This window comes from Accipiter gentilis, chromosome 1 (genome assembly GCF_929443795.1).
Source record: "Accipiter gentilis chromosome 1, bAccGen1.1, whole genome shotgun sequence".
Classification (NCBI taxonomy): Eukaryota; Metazoa; Chordata; class Aves; order Accipitriformes; family Accipitridae; genus Astur; species Astur gentilis.
In genome coordinates this window covers 25,688,668-25,707,071 of record NC_064880.1, presented here as the reverse complement: position 1 = coordinate 25,707,071, position 18,404 = coordinate 25,688,668, and the positions used below count along the sequence as shown (strand labels likewise).

At 38.2% G+C, this 18,404-nt stretch overlaps 1 protein-coding gene across 9 annotated transcripts in view; it reads left to right on the top strand.

Moving 5' to 3' along the window:
* The window catches only part of ADAM23 (ADAM metallopeptidase domain 23), an 82,599-nt gene extending 69,037 nt beyond the window's left edge, over positions 1-13,562 (top strand). For 2 of the 9 annotated variants that reach the window (XM_049798571.1, XM_049798616.1), the window contains one exon: positions 10,318-13,562. In XM_049798571.1, the coding sequence (XP_049654528.1) occupies positions 10,318-10,366 (49 nt within the window). In that variant the 3' untranslated portion in view covers positions 10,367-13,562. The other 7 variants (XM_049798562.1, XM_049798598.1, XM_049798581.1 and 4 more) reach the window with 7 other exon arrangements.
* The last annotated feature ends 4,842 nt before the right edge of the window (positions 13,563-18,404 follow it).

Below are 18,404 nucleotides of genomic sequence, written 5' to 3'. Positions count from 1 at the left end.
CAGAAGTGTTGCATCTTGTGATAGTCTGGATGGAAAATGACCCCACAGTATGGTGGTTGTTAAAACCTTCCTCTCACTTTGTGTGTCAAGTATCAGAGTCCAGTGGCTAGAGAGGCTTACTTAGCTAAAACATATTGATTTATACTTTTCTTCATAAATCTCACTAACTAAAATGACCTGATGCAAAGTAGGCTTCGTACTGGTAGGAAAATTCTGGTTTATTAGTAATACAGTTTCCTTGATAATGCTTAATAAAACATAAGGTATACATCCTTAAAGTAAGGTATAACATGTAAAAGTAGTCTCGCTGTAAGTACTTTTATGTGCACAGTCTGTTATGGTCTTAAAACAACTTACCAATAATCCCCCTAAATCTCTGTATTTTGAAACTGGAATTCATTAATTGGAGAACTCCGTTCTGCTAAACGAGTGGTTGCTGTTTGATAATCATAAGTATTCCACCAGCTTTGTTTTTATATTGAAGTCAGAAATGAGATTATAGTCATTTTATCAGTGAAATTTTACCTTGAATGTGGCCTTTTCAGCGTCTTTTCTTTACTAGGAAAAATAGCTGTTTCTCTGCATTCATAGGAACTGCCACTCCCAGCATACTGTGAAACAGTTTTAAAATTATTCCAGATGAATCAACATGCCTTTATCTACAGCCATGTATGATTTACTCTGCTCTTAGGGTCTCTCAAGTAGATAGCCTAACTCTCACAGGCATTTGATTTTCAGGGGTTTTTTTGTGTTAAAAATGAACATTACTACTTTAGTCACTGACACTTTATAAAATTGGCTCAGATCTGAAAAGTTTTTTTATTAGGACCCATTTATTATTTAACATAATTTCATTAACTTTTCTATTAACTGAACATAAGTGCTTTGTATATTGCCCTCTTCTGCTTAAATTTTGAATTATTCCATATTTATAGTAAATAAAACCAATATTGATTTTCTGTATTGAAAGAACAAACTGCTGTTTGTTGAATGGATGTGCACTATGAAATAGATTCTTCCCCCTCAACATTTAACAACCAGGGAACATAGTAAGAAGAGGGATGTAAAAAAGTGGCAATTTGGTACTTTCTTATCTAAGTTATGACGTTGTTACTATCAGTTAATCATTGTACCTCTTTTGTGGGAAGATAGCATTCTATGGCTAGAAAAAAAATCAGCTTTAGAATTTTTCAAGGCTTCTAAAATTTATTTCAGATTATGTGCTCTGTTTTCAGTCTTCTGTTGTGTGCAATCATTTGGTAAAATCTAGAGTAAGCCATAGATCTGAGTCAGGTACAGTAGCTCATTAGGCTGCTGTTGAAAGCAAGCCTTAATTGGGAATATAATGCCTGTGGAATGGCACTGATTTACCCTCCACCATGCTCACTCCTGCTGATTTGAGCCAGGTGTGACTTTAAAGGTAAGTCCAAATAAGATAATTCTTCCAAATTGTGGAAAATTACCGTTTAATTATTCTTGTCAAATTTGTACACTGCTCATATCTGTAAAGCTCACTATATTTCTTTTCATTCCAAATCTTTTATTCATATTCCTCAATAATCTTTGTGTAGGAATTGCAGGAAGCAATTTTTAAAACTTCTTTTTTTTTTTTTAGCTAATCTGATCTCCAGAAGCACTGATACAGGAAACATGTAATGGATGCAGTGAAGTTAGGTCACTGCAGTACATTTTAAAGCTTAGGGCACGTACTTACTGTGTCTGGGACTGGGCAGAAGGTTTTGTGATACTGCCCTAACGGTTTAAATCTTTCAGTTGTTGCAGCTGCCCTTGCTCTTTCCTTTGCTGATCTCTGGCTGCCCCCTTTTCCTCCTTGTGTTAGCTGTCTGACAGTTTTCCAAACTCATTTTCAGAACATTTAAAACAGGAAAATTTCAATTGTTGTGTAGAAGTGTTGGTTTGGGGAGACTGGGATAGGAGGTAAGAACTGTTTTTTGAAGGCTATTCCTGAATATGTGAATGTTTAAACAAAAACCGTGCAATATGCTGCAAAAGAACTGTTGGGTTGGTTTCATTTTGCCTTGAGCTCAGATGCAATTAACTTTACATCAAAGACTGCTTAATAGGAAATTTTTGTACAGAGCAATTAAAATGTTACTCAAGCCTATTGTCAGTTTTCCTCCACCCTGTGTAAGTAGAGCACTTAAGAGTCAATTATGAATATCTTATTCAGGTGTTCTCTTGCCCTCTTCAGAAAATTGCACAAAAATATTTTGTGCTGCTTCTTTTTGTTGCTCTTTTTTCCTGCTCCACCCTTCCCTACTTTGTTGTTAAGTAGCTTCTTGAGGATGATGAAGAGATGCTTTGATGTTTGGAAAGCTTAATGGGAATACAGCTTTTATTTCAACTTTTGTTCCTTATTGTATAATCCTTTGCTTTTGTCAAACAATTGTTTGTAAATTTAGCATTGACGTAACTGTAGGGAGTCTGGACTCTGATTAGTAAGTGGTGCTAGATGCTCTCAGCTCAAATTGAAATATCTACCACCTTTCAGGATCTCCATGAAGAAAGCCAGGCTTTTTTATTTTTATTTTCTTTCTCATTTGCTGTAGTCATAAAACATACAGTATTCATACTTTTTCCTTTAAGATAAGGTATTATTCACAAATATCTTAGTGTCCTCAGCTGATAGTTCATTCACTCAATAATGGAGTAAGTCACAATGGAATTTACTGCCTAACACTAGATTTTTTTCTGTGGTAGATGTCAACATAGCACAATGCAGAGACCAACAGCTTTGTTCATTCTTAGTGTTAAAGAAAAGTAAGTTGGGCTTGCTGAAATTGTCTAGAGACATCACCTTGTGTGCTGTCTATATTCCTTGAATTGTTTGACTACCCTTCAGTTGCTTCACTTAACGTGAGTAAAGTGGTTGCTTCTTATGTCTGTCTTACCATAATCCTTTATCACAGGTCCTAGTGCCACCAATCTTATAATAGGCTCCATCGCTGGTGCCATCCTGGTAGCAGCTATTGTCCTTGGGGGGACAGGATGGGGCTTTAAGTAAGCAATGCCGCATGTCTTCTCTTCAGTGGCTATGGCATTTCTATTTCTTGCTTACATCACTAAGTTTTGAGCTCCTGCTACAAGATTTCTAAGTTAACTCCCCCCTGCAACCCAACTATAACAAACTGCTTTGAAGAGAAAGAATTATGCATGCACTGAAAAGAGGAGGAAACGGATTTGAAACTAGCAGATGTCATCAGGTTGCAAAGTTGAAGAACAATAAAAGAATGAATTTAACTTTCATGAGTTCACCCTAACACTCAGGGAACAAGGTCTTTTTTTCACCTCCAATTAGTAGTGTTGTTCTTAGAAGTTGACTACAATGGTTAAAAACTCCAAAAGAGACATGTCTTGAGGAGTGTTTATTTTGAATGCAGTAGTACTTTCAAACTGATAAACTTTTTTATAATTAAAGACTTCATGTGTAAATGGTAAGTGGTGGCAGTAGCAGAGTAGTTTTCAGTAACAAACAAATGCGTTGACACAGTTGACTCATAAGTACTAAAGCTAACTTTTGTTTGTGGTTACTGATTTTTTTTTTAATTATCAATTCACATTTTTTTTTAAAAAAATCAGGTTTAGAGAGAACACATTGAAATCTTGAACTGTCTCCTGAAAGATGAAAACATTTCTCACCCAATTCTAGTTCCATGTGTTTTATAACTATGAAGTGTAACATGCTAGTCCTTCTGCTTGTGACCGTTAAAGCAACGAGAGAGTCTTGTACAAAGGTATTTAATTCTTGCCTTTTTCTGTAGTGTCAAGTCTACTTACATGCATGTTTCATATTTGGTAAAAAGGATTTAAATTTAGGATCAACGTTTATAACCTTACAAATCATGGAAGCGTTAAGCACAAGTAATTTCTCATGGTATTCAAGTTGCCATTTCTTTTCAATAACATGAATCAAGATTAAGCCATGATACAACAATAAGCCATAATTCCTGAATCAGGTTTTTATAACTCTTCAAAGAATATTTTATGTGGCCTATATTCATATTCCACGTCTGAGTTGAGAAGAAAAATATAATTGTTCCCTAATAGATTAAGGTGGCTATCAAAGTAGGATATAGTGATCAGGTCATATTTATCTGTTAATTCACTTTCAAAGGTCACCTGAAAATGTTTCTTTACTTCTGGTTTAGAGTGTTATATTTTCCTAGTGTCTGGCGGCCTTAATTACACAGGCATACAGAAGCAAAATATTTCTAAATCTCTTTCAGCCCTGCTGAAAACAGAAGGCAGACTTCGCCCTTTCTTCTGGACAAGGCAACTAGTACTTCCTCTTGCACTGCCTGCCTCTGTCGGTGCTTTCAGAAAGACCCAGCACCTGCAGCATTCATTTTTCTTGTTCTGATGCTTGTTCTGAGGGAAGTAACACTCCCCGCGCTTCCCCTTGACACTGGCAAGAGCTGCATGCGTCAGCTGTGGGAGTCAGTGCTCCTCATTTGCTTTAGTAAGAAAAGATTAAATACAAAAGGTGTCAAAACATCTGTCTAAGAATGATCTTCATAAGCCTTTTTAATTCCTGCTGATAGACTGAACCTTGAGCTGTTGTATTTTTTTTTTTCGTATGGCGGCTTCTCAGGTAAATAAATTAAATCCACTTAGTTGTACAATTAATATCCCTAGGTCAGCCTCCAGTATTTATAAGTTACTACAGGGCATCTCTAAACAATATCATTTTAATACAGTCCTGTGTCTTTTGCATTGCGTCTCATAGGGCTGAGATTTTTATTTTCCATATTTATAAACAGTGAAATAATTTAGTATTTATGCATTTTTAATTTGCTATGTTGTTTCATCAAATCTATGTTCAGAGGCAGAAATTCAAATGAGGTGTGTATTTTAGAATATGCAGTGACAGACATGGCCTCACATGTGGTGTTAACACAAGAAGGAATTGGGATTCTTTTCATTTGATGGATTGAAAGATTTTTTCTGTGTAAAGGCCTAGTCTGGGAATAATGCTTTTTTACAGACTCTCTGTAATACTTGGACATATTCTATAGCATTAACCAATACAAGTACATTTACATTGTTTCTACCGTACCCTAATAGATGCAGATTTATTTATTAACTTAAATAAAGCATATAAACAATACATAAAAATTTCAGTTAGTTGCAGAACTGAGTTGTGGGTTTTTTTCCCCTGCACTTTGCTGCAATTAGCTTTTTTAATAAATACAACCAAATTTTCTGCAAGGCTTGCATTAACATTTCTGTTAAAATTTTTGGTTTATTGAGAACAACAATGTACACACATTTAAAGTGATAATATTAGAAACACTGATACTGCAAGTTCCCATGGAAATTAAGCGAGCTAGATTTTGTTGGAAAAAATAAATGTCAAATTATACTTTTGCACCAGTCTTCTGCCATCAGAGACTTAATATCTGTTACTTAGCAATTCATATACTTTCCAGACATAGAGTACTCATTCCTAAATAATACGTTTGTATTGCAGAAGGTAATTTGTTGAAAACACAGTACAAGTCATTACAATATGAAAACTGTAGGCAGTTTCTTCCTCTGAATCTTTTTAAGTTGTCTTGTGCTGTAACACCCTTTGCTCTTTGTGTCAGTGCTGCAGCACCGGCTAGCATCTGTGCGAGCAGTCTGGCTGCTGACTGGGGACACCTACGCTTGAGAACTTGCATGAACACAGATTTTTAGAAGTCTGAAACAATGCAGTATTTACATGATGGTTTATTTCTTCTTTGTGTTCCACATCTCTCAAACTACTCTCACAAGTTTTCAGCTTTGCATCCTGGTGTCATTCGTTTGCCCAAATGTAGAAGCTTGTTATTCCCTACAGAGGATATGTCTCTTGAAGCTCTTACTCTTTATTCTGTAGCAGAACCTCAAATACACTGGCCTGGCCTAGCTCACAGCTTGAAGTGCATGTTTCTTCTGGGGGTCAGAGGGGAACTGAAAAGGCTTTTCAGCTTGTATACGAAAGAGGGCTAGCACATGTAGACCCTCTGATACTGTGCTTCAGCTATATCTGGAGGGACAGAGAAGGATAATAAGAGGATTTTAACTTTTCCTTTTTAAGCAAGTAAGTGATGTGCTTAGACTCTGCAAATATGAGAGAAGGTAGCTAATGCTTTACAAACTGGGAGATGTGATTTCTGTTTCACAGGTTATCAGATGTTCATATGAACATACGGTACTGTGGTGTCAAGTCCATATCAAACGTAAGCTGCAACTAAGCAAACTTTGTTCATGAACTGAGGTGGTGGGGGGTGGGGGTTGGAGGGAAGTGTAAAAGAAGGCTTGATGCAAGTTTGGAGAAACCTTCCAGTTTCAAGAGTGAAGCCCAGGTTATTTTTTCTAATCAAGTCAATGGGTAGATAGAACAGGAAAGAAAAAAGTTAACTGAAAACTTTAGGGGGTGTAGAGCCTCATTACACATTTCAGGTGGCTTAGAGTTAAAGGCTGAGGGTAGAAACCTTGTTAAGCAGTATATTTTACTTCATCTGAGCCTTGCATAGTACTTCTAACACTGTTGGTGTTTAGACTGTGGTAAGGGAGTCCTGCATAGTTCTACCTGAACTCTGCTAGGTAATGTACAGAAGTATGGCATTCATGAAATGTGAAGTTCATTTTGGTATAGCAAGTTTGTGCAAGAGTTCAGTATACAGAGTTTAATGTAGAACCAATATGGGAAGGACATTTTTACCATTAGAGTAGTTCTGTGCATCGGCTGCAGTTGCAGTTTCAGGGGCCTATGCTCACTTTTTTTCCTAGCATATAGTCACTTACTTTTGCAAAGCTACTGCAGTAATATAAGCCAATTAAATGCTTTTGTTGCTGAATTTAACAGTATTAAAGCAATTTTTAGTAATAAAGCAACACTGCTAAGAGGCAATGCTAGTAAAAGTGATGTGTAAATGCACAGGAAAAGCTGCTTCTCGCTATATCAGAATGCAAAAGTGGCTGATGGAGAAGAGTTGATTGTAGGCACAATTCTATTTCCAGCAATTGTTTCTTAGCTGAAGAGTTGCAGGGTTTTCTGTCCCTGTTCTAATGGAAGATTAATGGATGGACTAAAGACTGACCCAGGTATAACAGATGCTGAGTTTTTTAACTGATCTGTACAGATGCATTTAAACCCCAAAAGTTTCTGCAAGATAAGGCAGTGGAATGCTAGTGGCGCCTTTGTGAGGAAGGACATTTCAGTCCCTTACCAGCATTTCCATAAACCATGTGTCATGGACCTAAATACAGTCACCACTACACAAACATCAACATTAGAATCAAACTTGAGATATTTTCTCACTTTTTTCCAAACTACTAGAAGAAATGGCAGGTCAATGTCTTGTTTTAGGCTGCTAATTTTAGTCCCTCATTTTGTTAATTTGAATCGGTTTTGTAGCAAAAGGTCATTTATTTAAGCTCTTCTTCAGCATTTGAGCCATGTTTTAGGAATGCCTATGAAGACATTAGCTATTTGAAGTGGTTAAAATACTGGGTTTGGATAAATCTTTAACTGCTTAAGTAAAGCTTTGCATTTATGTGATCACAAAGGCACGGATTTGCAAGTAATGTACTGTGTAACCACGTTCCTAATTAGTTGCAAAAAAATTGCAGAGGATTGCAGCAAGGTATTTCTTACATACATGCAGCCTTTCTTAAAAGCAGGGTTTTTTTAGTGAAGTATTTTTCATTTGTAAAGATGACCATGTTAGAGATGGAGTGGTGTGCTGCTTTGATTCAGAATCACCTATAATTTTGCTTTTGTTAGAGACAATTTTTCTAGTTGGATTACAGACTGAAAGGCTGACCCTCATTATTTAAAGAGGCGCTAAATGCAAAAAAGTAGTTAATGCTCTAAGGTCTTCCACATAAAACAACAAAGATCTAGGAAATGGCCTCATTCTCCTATGTGTCCTTCCACAAAGGACCCTTCCGCCTCCTCCCTTATCGTTTTACTGACGCATACTGAAAGGAACCTTGTACTTCTGTAATACATAGCTATTAAGAGGTGCAAATATCCAGAATCTGATACTCACCTAGTTTCCTTTCTTTTTATTGTAATTTTCTTGGGGAAGAGATAGACTTGTTCTATTTGCTGATTTAAGTAAGACTACTGTCTTCATTTTAGTATTAAAATGGTTGGTAATTCGGGATTAAGTTGTTAAAGCAGGTCAGGGAATCAGAATAGAATTCTGGTTCTTGCAGAGTAACACCTGACTGCCTATCTCTTGTGAAGTGCTACGATCGCAGCAGAGAGATGTGGCAGGCTCATGTTAATGCTTTGCACATGTGTACTGTGTTCCCTTATTGACACTGTACCTGATGTTCCATATTTCAGAGACTGTTTCAGACTCTTATTAAATGTTTAGTTCTTCACACGTTTCTCTCTCACGTGACAATCTTAGCAGAATATCCTAAGTGAAGAAAGGCAGTGGTCTGGTTAGTATCTCATTCCTTGAAGTGTGTATTTCTGCTGGATAAAACTAGCACTGGTTTGGACAGATCACAGAATGCAGAGGGCATAGCAGACTTCGCCCCATGGCACGAGCACAAGCTGAGCTGTCGTACAACCAAATGGTCTTTACTGGAATACTACACTGGTGGAGATCAGGTTAGAAAAGACTCGATAGGGCAAAAGTCAAAAGAGTTTTTTTACAAGTCTTCTGTACCTTGTTCCAAGACTTACAAAGTCCATTTCTTTAATTAAAATAAGCTCAGATAACAGAACGTAATTCAGGGTATGTTCTAATGACTCATCCTCTTCAAGCAAACTGGAATATGGTACTTTCCCTAGAGTAGGAGGACAAGTTACATCATCTGGATTTTTTACATGCATTGATGATTTGTTTTAAGGGGGCTGACTAATTAGTTGCTCATTGGTAGTGTTTGAATTCAAGTATGCTAGACAGTTATTTAAAGTGGGGGACCTGAGGGGGAAGAGAAGCAGACATGTCCTTTCCCAATGGAACTGGCAGGACAAGCAGATGCAAAGCAGGTTTTAACTCGCATTTAACCAAGTTTATATTATATTCATACTTCCTATCATGCAGTTCTGCAAGTTGGCCTGAAAAAATAATTTGCTCGTCTCAAATTTACCTGTAGTACAGAGGAGGATGGGTTGAGATATTGAAGTAATGTCAGCCTAATTTAAAACACACATTAGTACAGTACTTCTTGAGGGGAAATGAAAGATGAATACAGCGATTGTTCAGAAACGGAGAATTCTTAAGCATTGACCTTGCAAAAACGCAAGCACTGGTACCCGAGATAAAAACAAAACAAAGGATGCCTAAGAATTACCAGTCTCCGGAGGTTTTCTCAAAAAGAAGTTGCCTTTGCATACATCCATTAGTCTCTTCAACCACCAGGCAAACCTTGTGTATAGTATATTTATAAATATTGTAGTAGTGGTAGTAGTTAGCAGGGCTGCAGAAAATAGAAAATCCTGGGGTTGGTATGTAGCTTTAGGGAATTTACTAATTCCTGTTCTGTATTTTTTGCATGTCGGTTTGGTGGCGGTAGTGGTGCATATGCCCAATGTTAAAACTAAATGCATGAGCCCCTTGCTTGATGCCCCACATAAAGCCAGATACTGGGGAGGTTGCACCCAACTTTTGTTGTCGCTTCCTAATGTCTTGCTGTTTGACATAGGATATCAGTATCGCAGGAGACTGGATATCACTGTCCAGCTTGCTATCCACTGTTAACATTAAATTCTAATCATACAATTTACAAAACTGTCCAGTCTCCTTCGAATGCAATGTCTTTGCTATATTTTGCACTTTACTAAGAGTCACAGCAGTTACGGTCAATAGTGTGGTAAGAGCTCACAGAGGCACTCGCTTTTTCGTCACAGTGGAATACTGAACTAAACTCTGGTATAGCCAGAGGTGGGCACTTGCTCCAAGAACTCAGGTCTCCATGTGCTTTTATGTATTTCCAGTACTGGCACTTCTGACTCATTCCCTTTAGGTATACGCATGCTTTCTTGGCCTAGTGGACACACATGTTACTGTGGGCTGAAAGTTTCTACAAATTTCGAGCACCACTGGAAGTACTACAGAACTAATTGAATGCTGTGTGCCAGCATGATCTTTAAACTGTGTAAGGAAAGCAATACTTGATACTATGCTACAGAAAGCCTGCAAACAAATTCCTTAAATTGTTGCCCCTCAGAAAAGTTACTTGTTAAAACTGTCTCAGTGTGAGCCTTTTACTTTACTATGACCTTGGCAATGACTTTGTTCTTGTTATATCTAACTAATGTCTTGCATTTTTCATTTTTCGTCTCCTTTTGATGCAACCTGGAAGAAACGTCAAAAAACGAAGGTTCGATCCAAGTCAACAAGGCCCTATCTGAAGAAATGTGATTCAAAAACCTTCTCCTTGCACTGCTGGATTTTGGGTATGATGTCTTTGCTGTAGCTGCACAGGAACTGAGTAAGGAAGAACATGAGAAACAGTAACTATAGACACAACGTTGGGGTGTTAGGAGAAGACTGTCCTTTTTGGAGATAAGTTTGAAATACTTCCTCTATTCACCTTTCTCTTGTTAACATAACTGACAAGTGTTACAAGCACACCGTTTCAAAATCAGGTGGGGGTTTTTTCTTTTCTCGAACAAAGGAGGAGACACACAGACCAAGTGCAATAAGAGAACTCTTCCAAAATAATGAAATAGAAGATTTGTTTCCCAGCCTGCTGGCACTCTAACTTCACTTGAGTTCGCATGACTTCCTTTTTCTTATCAAACTCCAGTGGCATGAGGAGCTAATTTTGAAAGGGTAACCTGCATGGCTCACATACAAACAACCAAGCTAGCAAGCTGATCCCAAGCCAGATCTGCAGTCCAATACATGCAAACCACTGGGAAGCCGATACCAGGCTCTGATAGCTTTCCCAGCCACACAGTGCATTCTGCTGCTGGACTTCAGAGTTCCCTGCTCTGTGAGCTCTCTGTCCACCTTGTTTTGGTCTCCTGGGCCAGGAGTCTTGGGTATGGAAGCTATCGAGTGATGGATGTAATTCTTCCAAGAAGGAAAAAGTGTAAATATGGAAATAAGATTTTGACGTATCATTTTCACAGATTATATATAAATATATATATATGAGAGAAAAGGATTTCCATATAAAAAGGTTCTATTCTTTATGTAAATCTATTTTTGATGTTGGGTTTGGTTTCGGGTTTTTTTGCTCCCCTTTTTTTCTGTAGCATGTTGTACAGCGGATGTTCTGGGCTTGCTCAAAAAAGGCAGATAATAGCATGCAGATGCAGGGAGTTCTGACATCAAACAGATGTGATCTAAAGTTTGTATGCTTGAAACCAAAAACAATTAAAATGTATAAATGCATATCTATGTAATGACTATAAGTCTGGATTACTTTTTTTTTGGCTGTTATTACAGAAAAATCTGTATATAACATAAGTGACACCCTCTCAAACTAATCGCAGAAGTGCCAAGCTTTTTTTTTTTTTTTTTTGAAACTATAGCTGATTTTTTTCCCCTCTAGATCCTGTGAAATAATAAGCCTTAAAATACTCACAAAATATTAAAAGCTTGGAACAAGTTATTCTTCTCTTCCCTTCTGCGGCTTGCAAAGGTGACCTACATTTCTAACTCACTCCCTGTATCTCTTTGGTGCATCTCACTTTTCAATGTATAATGCACAGTTAATACTTTGACCCTTGGCTACTGATAGCTAGTTACCATCACAAAGTGTGCAAAATCCCATGTAATTTTAGGGGGTTTTGTGTTGTGTTTGCTTTTAGATATGCCTTGTGTACAAACATGGGGTTTTGCAGAGAAGTGCTGGGCAGCAGTACTGTTCCCTTAGTAACCAGGCTAGCCTGGGTACATCTGGCTCGAGAAAGGTATGGAGATGTCTAGTTTAGGCCTTCCTTCAAGTATAGAGCTGTACAGCCTGGCTCCTCCTTTTCATCTTGATTTAAAACTTTGGTAATTCAGTTTATGTAAGTGAGGTGACCTGAAAATTTCATTGCTGCATCTGATACTCAGAATTAATAACTTCTGTAATTTTAGATTTAATTTAAAGGTTGGGTATTAGTAACAACGGAAGTCCAGTTACACTACTTGCTCCACCTGTGTTCAGTGGAAATCCGTTTCTTGAGTTAGCTTTAAGAGCCAAAACATTAAGAAAATGCTGCAGATTTCCTGAGACTTACAAAATCTCACTTCGTTATATTTCGTATTATGATAATGTTCAGTCCGACAGTCTCACAAGAGAACTACAATATATTGTTTTGGTTGACAGTTATTAAAAGGTTTTGAACAGCTTTAACATAATCACATTAACACTTACTACGTTATGAGTTAAAGGTGCTGCACACAGGTAGTCAACATTGATATATATTATAAATCTTATTCTGAAAAATTCCTGCCTGGCTTCAAGCAGAATGAAGTTAGTGACAATACTTTTATGGCAAACCAAAAATACTTGCAACTGTATTATTGACCACTAAAAGTACTTTGATTGGGAACATAATCCCCGACTTTGTTTATTAGGGTTCTGCTCCCAAAGCAAGTGTAACCCACAACAGAAACACTAGTGGTTACCAAAAATTAAAGTAAAATCAACTGGATATACATAACCTACCTGTGTAATAAACCAATGTTTGAGAAGCATTTCACAAACAACATTGTTAGTGTGTGATGTGATGTTCTAAATCAGACCACAGTGGTCCTCAACTACTATGTACATATATGTTCAGTGCTGGAGTAACTTTTTTATTTACACCAGCAATTTCATTGGCTGAATTTGTGCTCCACTCATCAGCCTTTGTGTGTATGTGGAAGAACACATTTGCTTTCTGCCCTGTGTGTACACAGCGCAAGTGACAACACAGCTCAGAGTAGGTACAGGCTGAAATGCTTTCTGTGGTGGTAGACAACTAAAAAACTGGTTTTGGTAGGTGTTGATTTTCTACATCCTGCCTTTGCTCTGCTTTGGGAAGTACATACCCATTTAGTCTCAATTTGTTGATCACAAAGCATCATCAAAAGAAGACCTGGTCAGCACTGCCTCCGTTTCATCCACTATACATTCGCTCCATTATTTATCTATTCATCTGGACAAGAAACTGTGGTAACTGTATAGCTCGTTCCAGTTTGCTGCATGACATCACTGATTTGATCTGATCCTCCTAAAAGAGAAGTCTGCTAGGCAAATTAACAGCTATATAGGTGCATGTTAACAGAAACAGATTAATTAAGGCTGGAGTTTAACCAATTTTTCTTTACTATGCAAAGATGGGTATTGCACAAACAAATTTAAGACAAATGTCTGAGGAAATGCCATAGAATACTTGAAGTTATGTTTTAAGCTGAATGAGTCATGTTTTATATTCATTATTGCTTCCACTGTTACTCTTCCTTTCAAAAATGATTTGTAATTATTTTTTTAAGTGCACAACTTGATGTTATAAATCAGTTTTTGTTTGAAGTTAATACTCAGTCATGTCTTGTTGGCTGCTAATGAATGGAATTCAATAGTCCTTGTTCTGCATCTTAGCAAGATGAGTATTAAAAATATCATGAACGTGGAATGGAGTAGTTTTAATTTTCAGTCATTTTTTCTTTATTTATTCTCTCCATTTTATTTAATTTCTGCATTCAAGAACTGACTGGAGTTTTCTTTTACTGAAGATCTCTAAAACTGTGTTCTGTCTGTGAGAGGACGCTGCACGTGGGCTTTCCGATGTGCGCAGGACCAGCACCTCAGCACGCCGGGCTGAGCAGACATCCAGGAGGAGGGTTGCTGGGCCTGCTGCAGTCCCATCTGCTGCCTTCACTGAATTGAATGAGACCTGTATGCATTGGTTAGTTGAGGGAAGCCTTTTGCAGTTCAAAAGTCTGAATTACATAATTACAAAAGGTCTCAAATGCTGTAATTATTTAAAAAATATTTTGAAGCCCTCATAATAACCAAATAATATGGTCATCATTTTAATGGATTACTGAATGAAACTCAGTTTCCCTTTTTGGTTTTTTTGCTTTCTCCACCTCCAGGCAGGGAAACAAAATACACTGTTTTAGTATCTCCCAAGGTTATGTATAAAACTTGTTTCTCATTTAAAACTATAGAATGAGGGAACACTGTCATTAGTGGATCCACTATCATCCACTTTATTTCCTGTCATTTGGATATAGGAGGATTTTTCTGTAAACTCAGTATGAACATGCAACATTTTGGCTGTAATTATAGTAGTCATTCCTAAAATAGGAGCTAAGCCCTTTGCAGTACATGAATACAAAAGCAGTATATAGATAGATGCATATCTGCTTTTGATTTTACAAGAAAAATTATTTTTGAAAGCTTTCACAATTACAGCACAAAATATGAATAGTGGTCTTGTTGGGGCACTTTACAACAGCAAGTCATGTTGTACGAACCCGAAAAATGCACTTACTACAGATCCCTACCCACAAGAACTGAAAAACTAATTTAACATGAATCATCCATCGGAAATACAATAGAGACTGTTTAAGTGCCCTCAGAAAGCTTGAAGAAAAAAAATTAAGTAACTGGGAATTTTAGTAGTAGTGATGCTCAAACCAGTACTATTGAAAGCAAAAGGTCACAGAAACATTATCTTAAAGCTGCACATACCATAATTCAGTTCAGAGATTTATTGTTCAGAACACAGCAAGCATAGCAGCACATCTTCACATTTTTCTAGGTTTGTTGAAGAAGTTATTTAGCGGAAGTGTGTAATGCAAGAGGACATATGGCCTTCTAGGTAAGTACAAGGACTCCACGTCAGACCAGCACAGACATCCACTTAACATGTATTATTTCTGGGCAACCACAGACTGCTGAAGGTAGCATAATTCAGAATGCTTTAATTTGTAGAAGCCCAGTAACTGAGTGTCAGTCTATTTGTTCTTGTGAAAATTTTCTTCTAAAAGAGCTTGGGTTTGTCATAAATCATGGGACCCTCCTCATCTTTACCACTAGTGATGTAAGAGACCGTGCTTTAGCGTGGCACTTTCTGAGCCAGTACAAGAATTTCCCCACCAAAGCTGGTAACTCAAAGCATGAAAGAGCTAACAATGTTTTTTTACCTGCTCTTGCATGCAGGACAGAGCCATGCCCACCACCCATCGTACAACCTGGGGGGAAGCTGCTGCTTTCAGCATTGACCTAACCCATGCCTCAGTCTCCCAGTAGTTGTCCCCCCGCCAAAGGCTGGGTTTCGTCTGAAGCACTGGCCCAGGAATTGGTCCCCTTTGGGATAGACGCTGTTACCTGACGCTTAACTGTGGAGAGGCAGAAACCGAAACAGATCTACTGATCCAAGTCCACTTCTCAGACTTCCTAAGCACAACACTGCACCACTTGAAAAAAATTCTCTAACTGTTCATACATCACACATTGACAGATTTCCTCAGCCATCAGACCGAATATTATAAGCTTTGAATTTGCTTTTGGGACTGTGAAGCAATAGGTTTTCATCTGCACTACCTATGGCTTGAAGTCCTGCAGTTATAGAGAGCAGTGCAGGTTATTAAAGCTGTGCTTTTAACTCATGACCAAGACATGAGCATATGACACGCCCATTACATTACAGACTGGTAACATGCTGTGGTTCCATAACGATCAGTTTTGCCTCTTCTGCAGAAAGGAATTGCCCCCACACAGAAACATGCACTGCTTCTCTGCAGTCTAACCCACAGTGTCCAGCTAAATAATGACAGAAGCAAATAGTACTTTTGACTGGTTTCCCATCTCCAGCTATGATGATGACCAGCTGCTTCTCAAGAATGAAAAGCATCTAAATACCTCAAACCTAGTGCTATTTGCATAAGCTTTAAGAGAAATTAAAAAACGGTAACTTCATGGCAGCTGTGCTAAACTTGCTTCCATATCAACTGCAAGAAGCACTGGGTTAACAACTGACAGATCCAAGTTTCCCCATTTGACTCTGAGAGTATTTTGTGCATATTCATGGTTATATGGAAACAAGAATAAATATCCTTATGCATGTTGCCCTCACACATTAGATCCAAGATACAAATTTGACAATTTGCCTTGGAACAGAATAAGCACTGACCTTATTAATTCAGGACAGTTTTCCATAGATTAGGTCTTTGGACTGTAAAGGTTGAGGTTTAAAATATCTACTATGTATCTCCTCTTTAGAGGGGACTCTTTGATATGCCTGTTACTTAGGCTGCTATGGATTCACAGAACAGTGAAAAACTCCTGATCAGCACAGGAAAGCCTTACTGTTCGCAGAAATGGGCATTTAGTATTCCAGAAAACTGAAGAGATCAACCTCTAGTGTATCTTAATCTGGGTGACAGGGCATCTGGATGCCTTGTGGAGCTGCACCACAACCAAATAGCTCACAGTACCTGTAACAGCGGAGACATTTTCCTGCCTGCAAGAGAAACAACCCCCTTTTCCCCTCCCAGCTAGCTACCGAGCTGCAGACCTGCTCGAGTGGAAGTCCCCTCACCCAGGGGTTTACAGAAGAAGATAGCACTAGCAGCACCAACTGATTCTCCTGCGAGCCTGCAGCTTTGACTCACCATGGACAACGTCCCAAGGACCCTCGCACAAAGGCGACGGGAGTTGTGCTGAACGGCACCTTTTGCCGTCAATCTGAAGGAATAGCCCAGATCATGCTGGCACAATACCCACCCTGCTTTCCACTGGTCAGTGTTCCAAGCTGTGTGGCAGCAGCATTGTGGATACTTAAAGCTCCAACTGTCCATAGCACTTAAATTTGGCAAAGTCTGAATATCAGCCTTAGTGCAGTCACACAAAGTATGCTTCCACTTGTCTCTTCAGATTATGTAAACAGAGATGTTTATCTTCCTAATAAGGACCTCTTCCCAAAACATGATTTATAGCAGTCTAGTTCAGTCCAAAACACACCAATAACTATATAGAGAATGACCGTACAGAACTTGCTGTAGCAGTGCTCACAGTTGCGTTAAGCAGTCTCCCTCAGTGCTTTCAAAGAGAAGGCTCAAGTTACTTCCAAAATACAGTCTAAGTCTTTGTACTCCATTCATATATTTATGTAGACATTTGACATATTCTGAGCATCCATTTCCTCCCCAGACCTATTCCCTTGTCAGCATGCCCCGCTCTAAGTAAGGGTGGCACAACAATGAAATCAGACAGATGCGAAGTGCACAAGCAAGCATGTTTGGAGTCAGTCACTCTCCCCCATTTCCTTTCAGGCACATCTGAACTCTGTATTGCTATTGCAAGACTTGCTCCATTATGAAGTTACTCTTACAGATATTGTTAACAATAACACAGTTTACAGACAATGCATGCTTGACTAGGATTTCTGTGCAATGAGAAAGCAGTTCCAAGAAACTGAACTATTATAGTGCCCTCCAGCATTCACTGAAAAGCTTCAGGAAATTAAAGATTTTAAGTTCCCGTTTGTTTAACGAGGAGGCCCTGAACCAAAGACTGAAAACTGAAGAAAAAAACCCAATTCCCTTACACAGCAGCATCCAGACTGCATGTTGTTGCATCAGAGGGCTGGACAGGTAGGTAAAAGATTCAGGTCCCATTATATTTTACTTCAGTTTTCCTTCCTGTGATTCAGCTGGGCATTCTTCACTTCAAACATAAGATCTCTGGGACAGGAACTATCTTACTCAAAGGTGACTTTTAGCACCTAGCCCAGGAGCTCTGATTTTAGGCAGAGCTGGTTGGCTGATACATTTATGACAACCCTGCACACAGGCATTCAAAACAGTTAAAATTCTTCATGAAATGTGCTGCTCTTTAGGCATACCTAATTAAAAATAGAACAGGAGAGGAAGGACCTTGTTAAACTACAGTCTCTCCAGAAGCTCTGATTTAAAGATAAACTTACTACCTAGAATTTCCAGTCTAGTATCACCTTTGTAGCATCTCCTTTGAGAACAGGATTCAAAGGGTATGTCTGTGAAAGAAAAATGGGGATTTCAAAGGCTGAGTGGTCTGAGCAATTAAAAAAAATTAAAAATAATAATAATAATAAAAAAACCAATGCTCTATCTGCCTCTATCACACTGTTCCTAACTGAAAATGTATGGGATTTGTCTGGTCTAAGTATACTGAATAACAGAGCTTGTACTACTTCACTTGGAAAAATCATTTAAGGAGGCAGATTTCCCTGCCAATAAGTTATGCATGACAACATATCAACACTTCTAATCAGATTTTGCATGGAAACAACCATTTTCGTCTGACAACAGCAGTAGCATTAGTGTATGTATAAAGCATCACATCTCTGGTTTAGTGAGATGCAAGTACTTTATGAGTCCCAAGGAACCCTAGGCCAGAACAAGTAGCAGAACATATAATAAAGCAGATTGTTTGCTGGACTATCCAAGAATCAGCAGGTAACTAACAAAAGCTGAAGA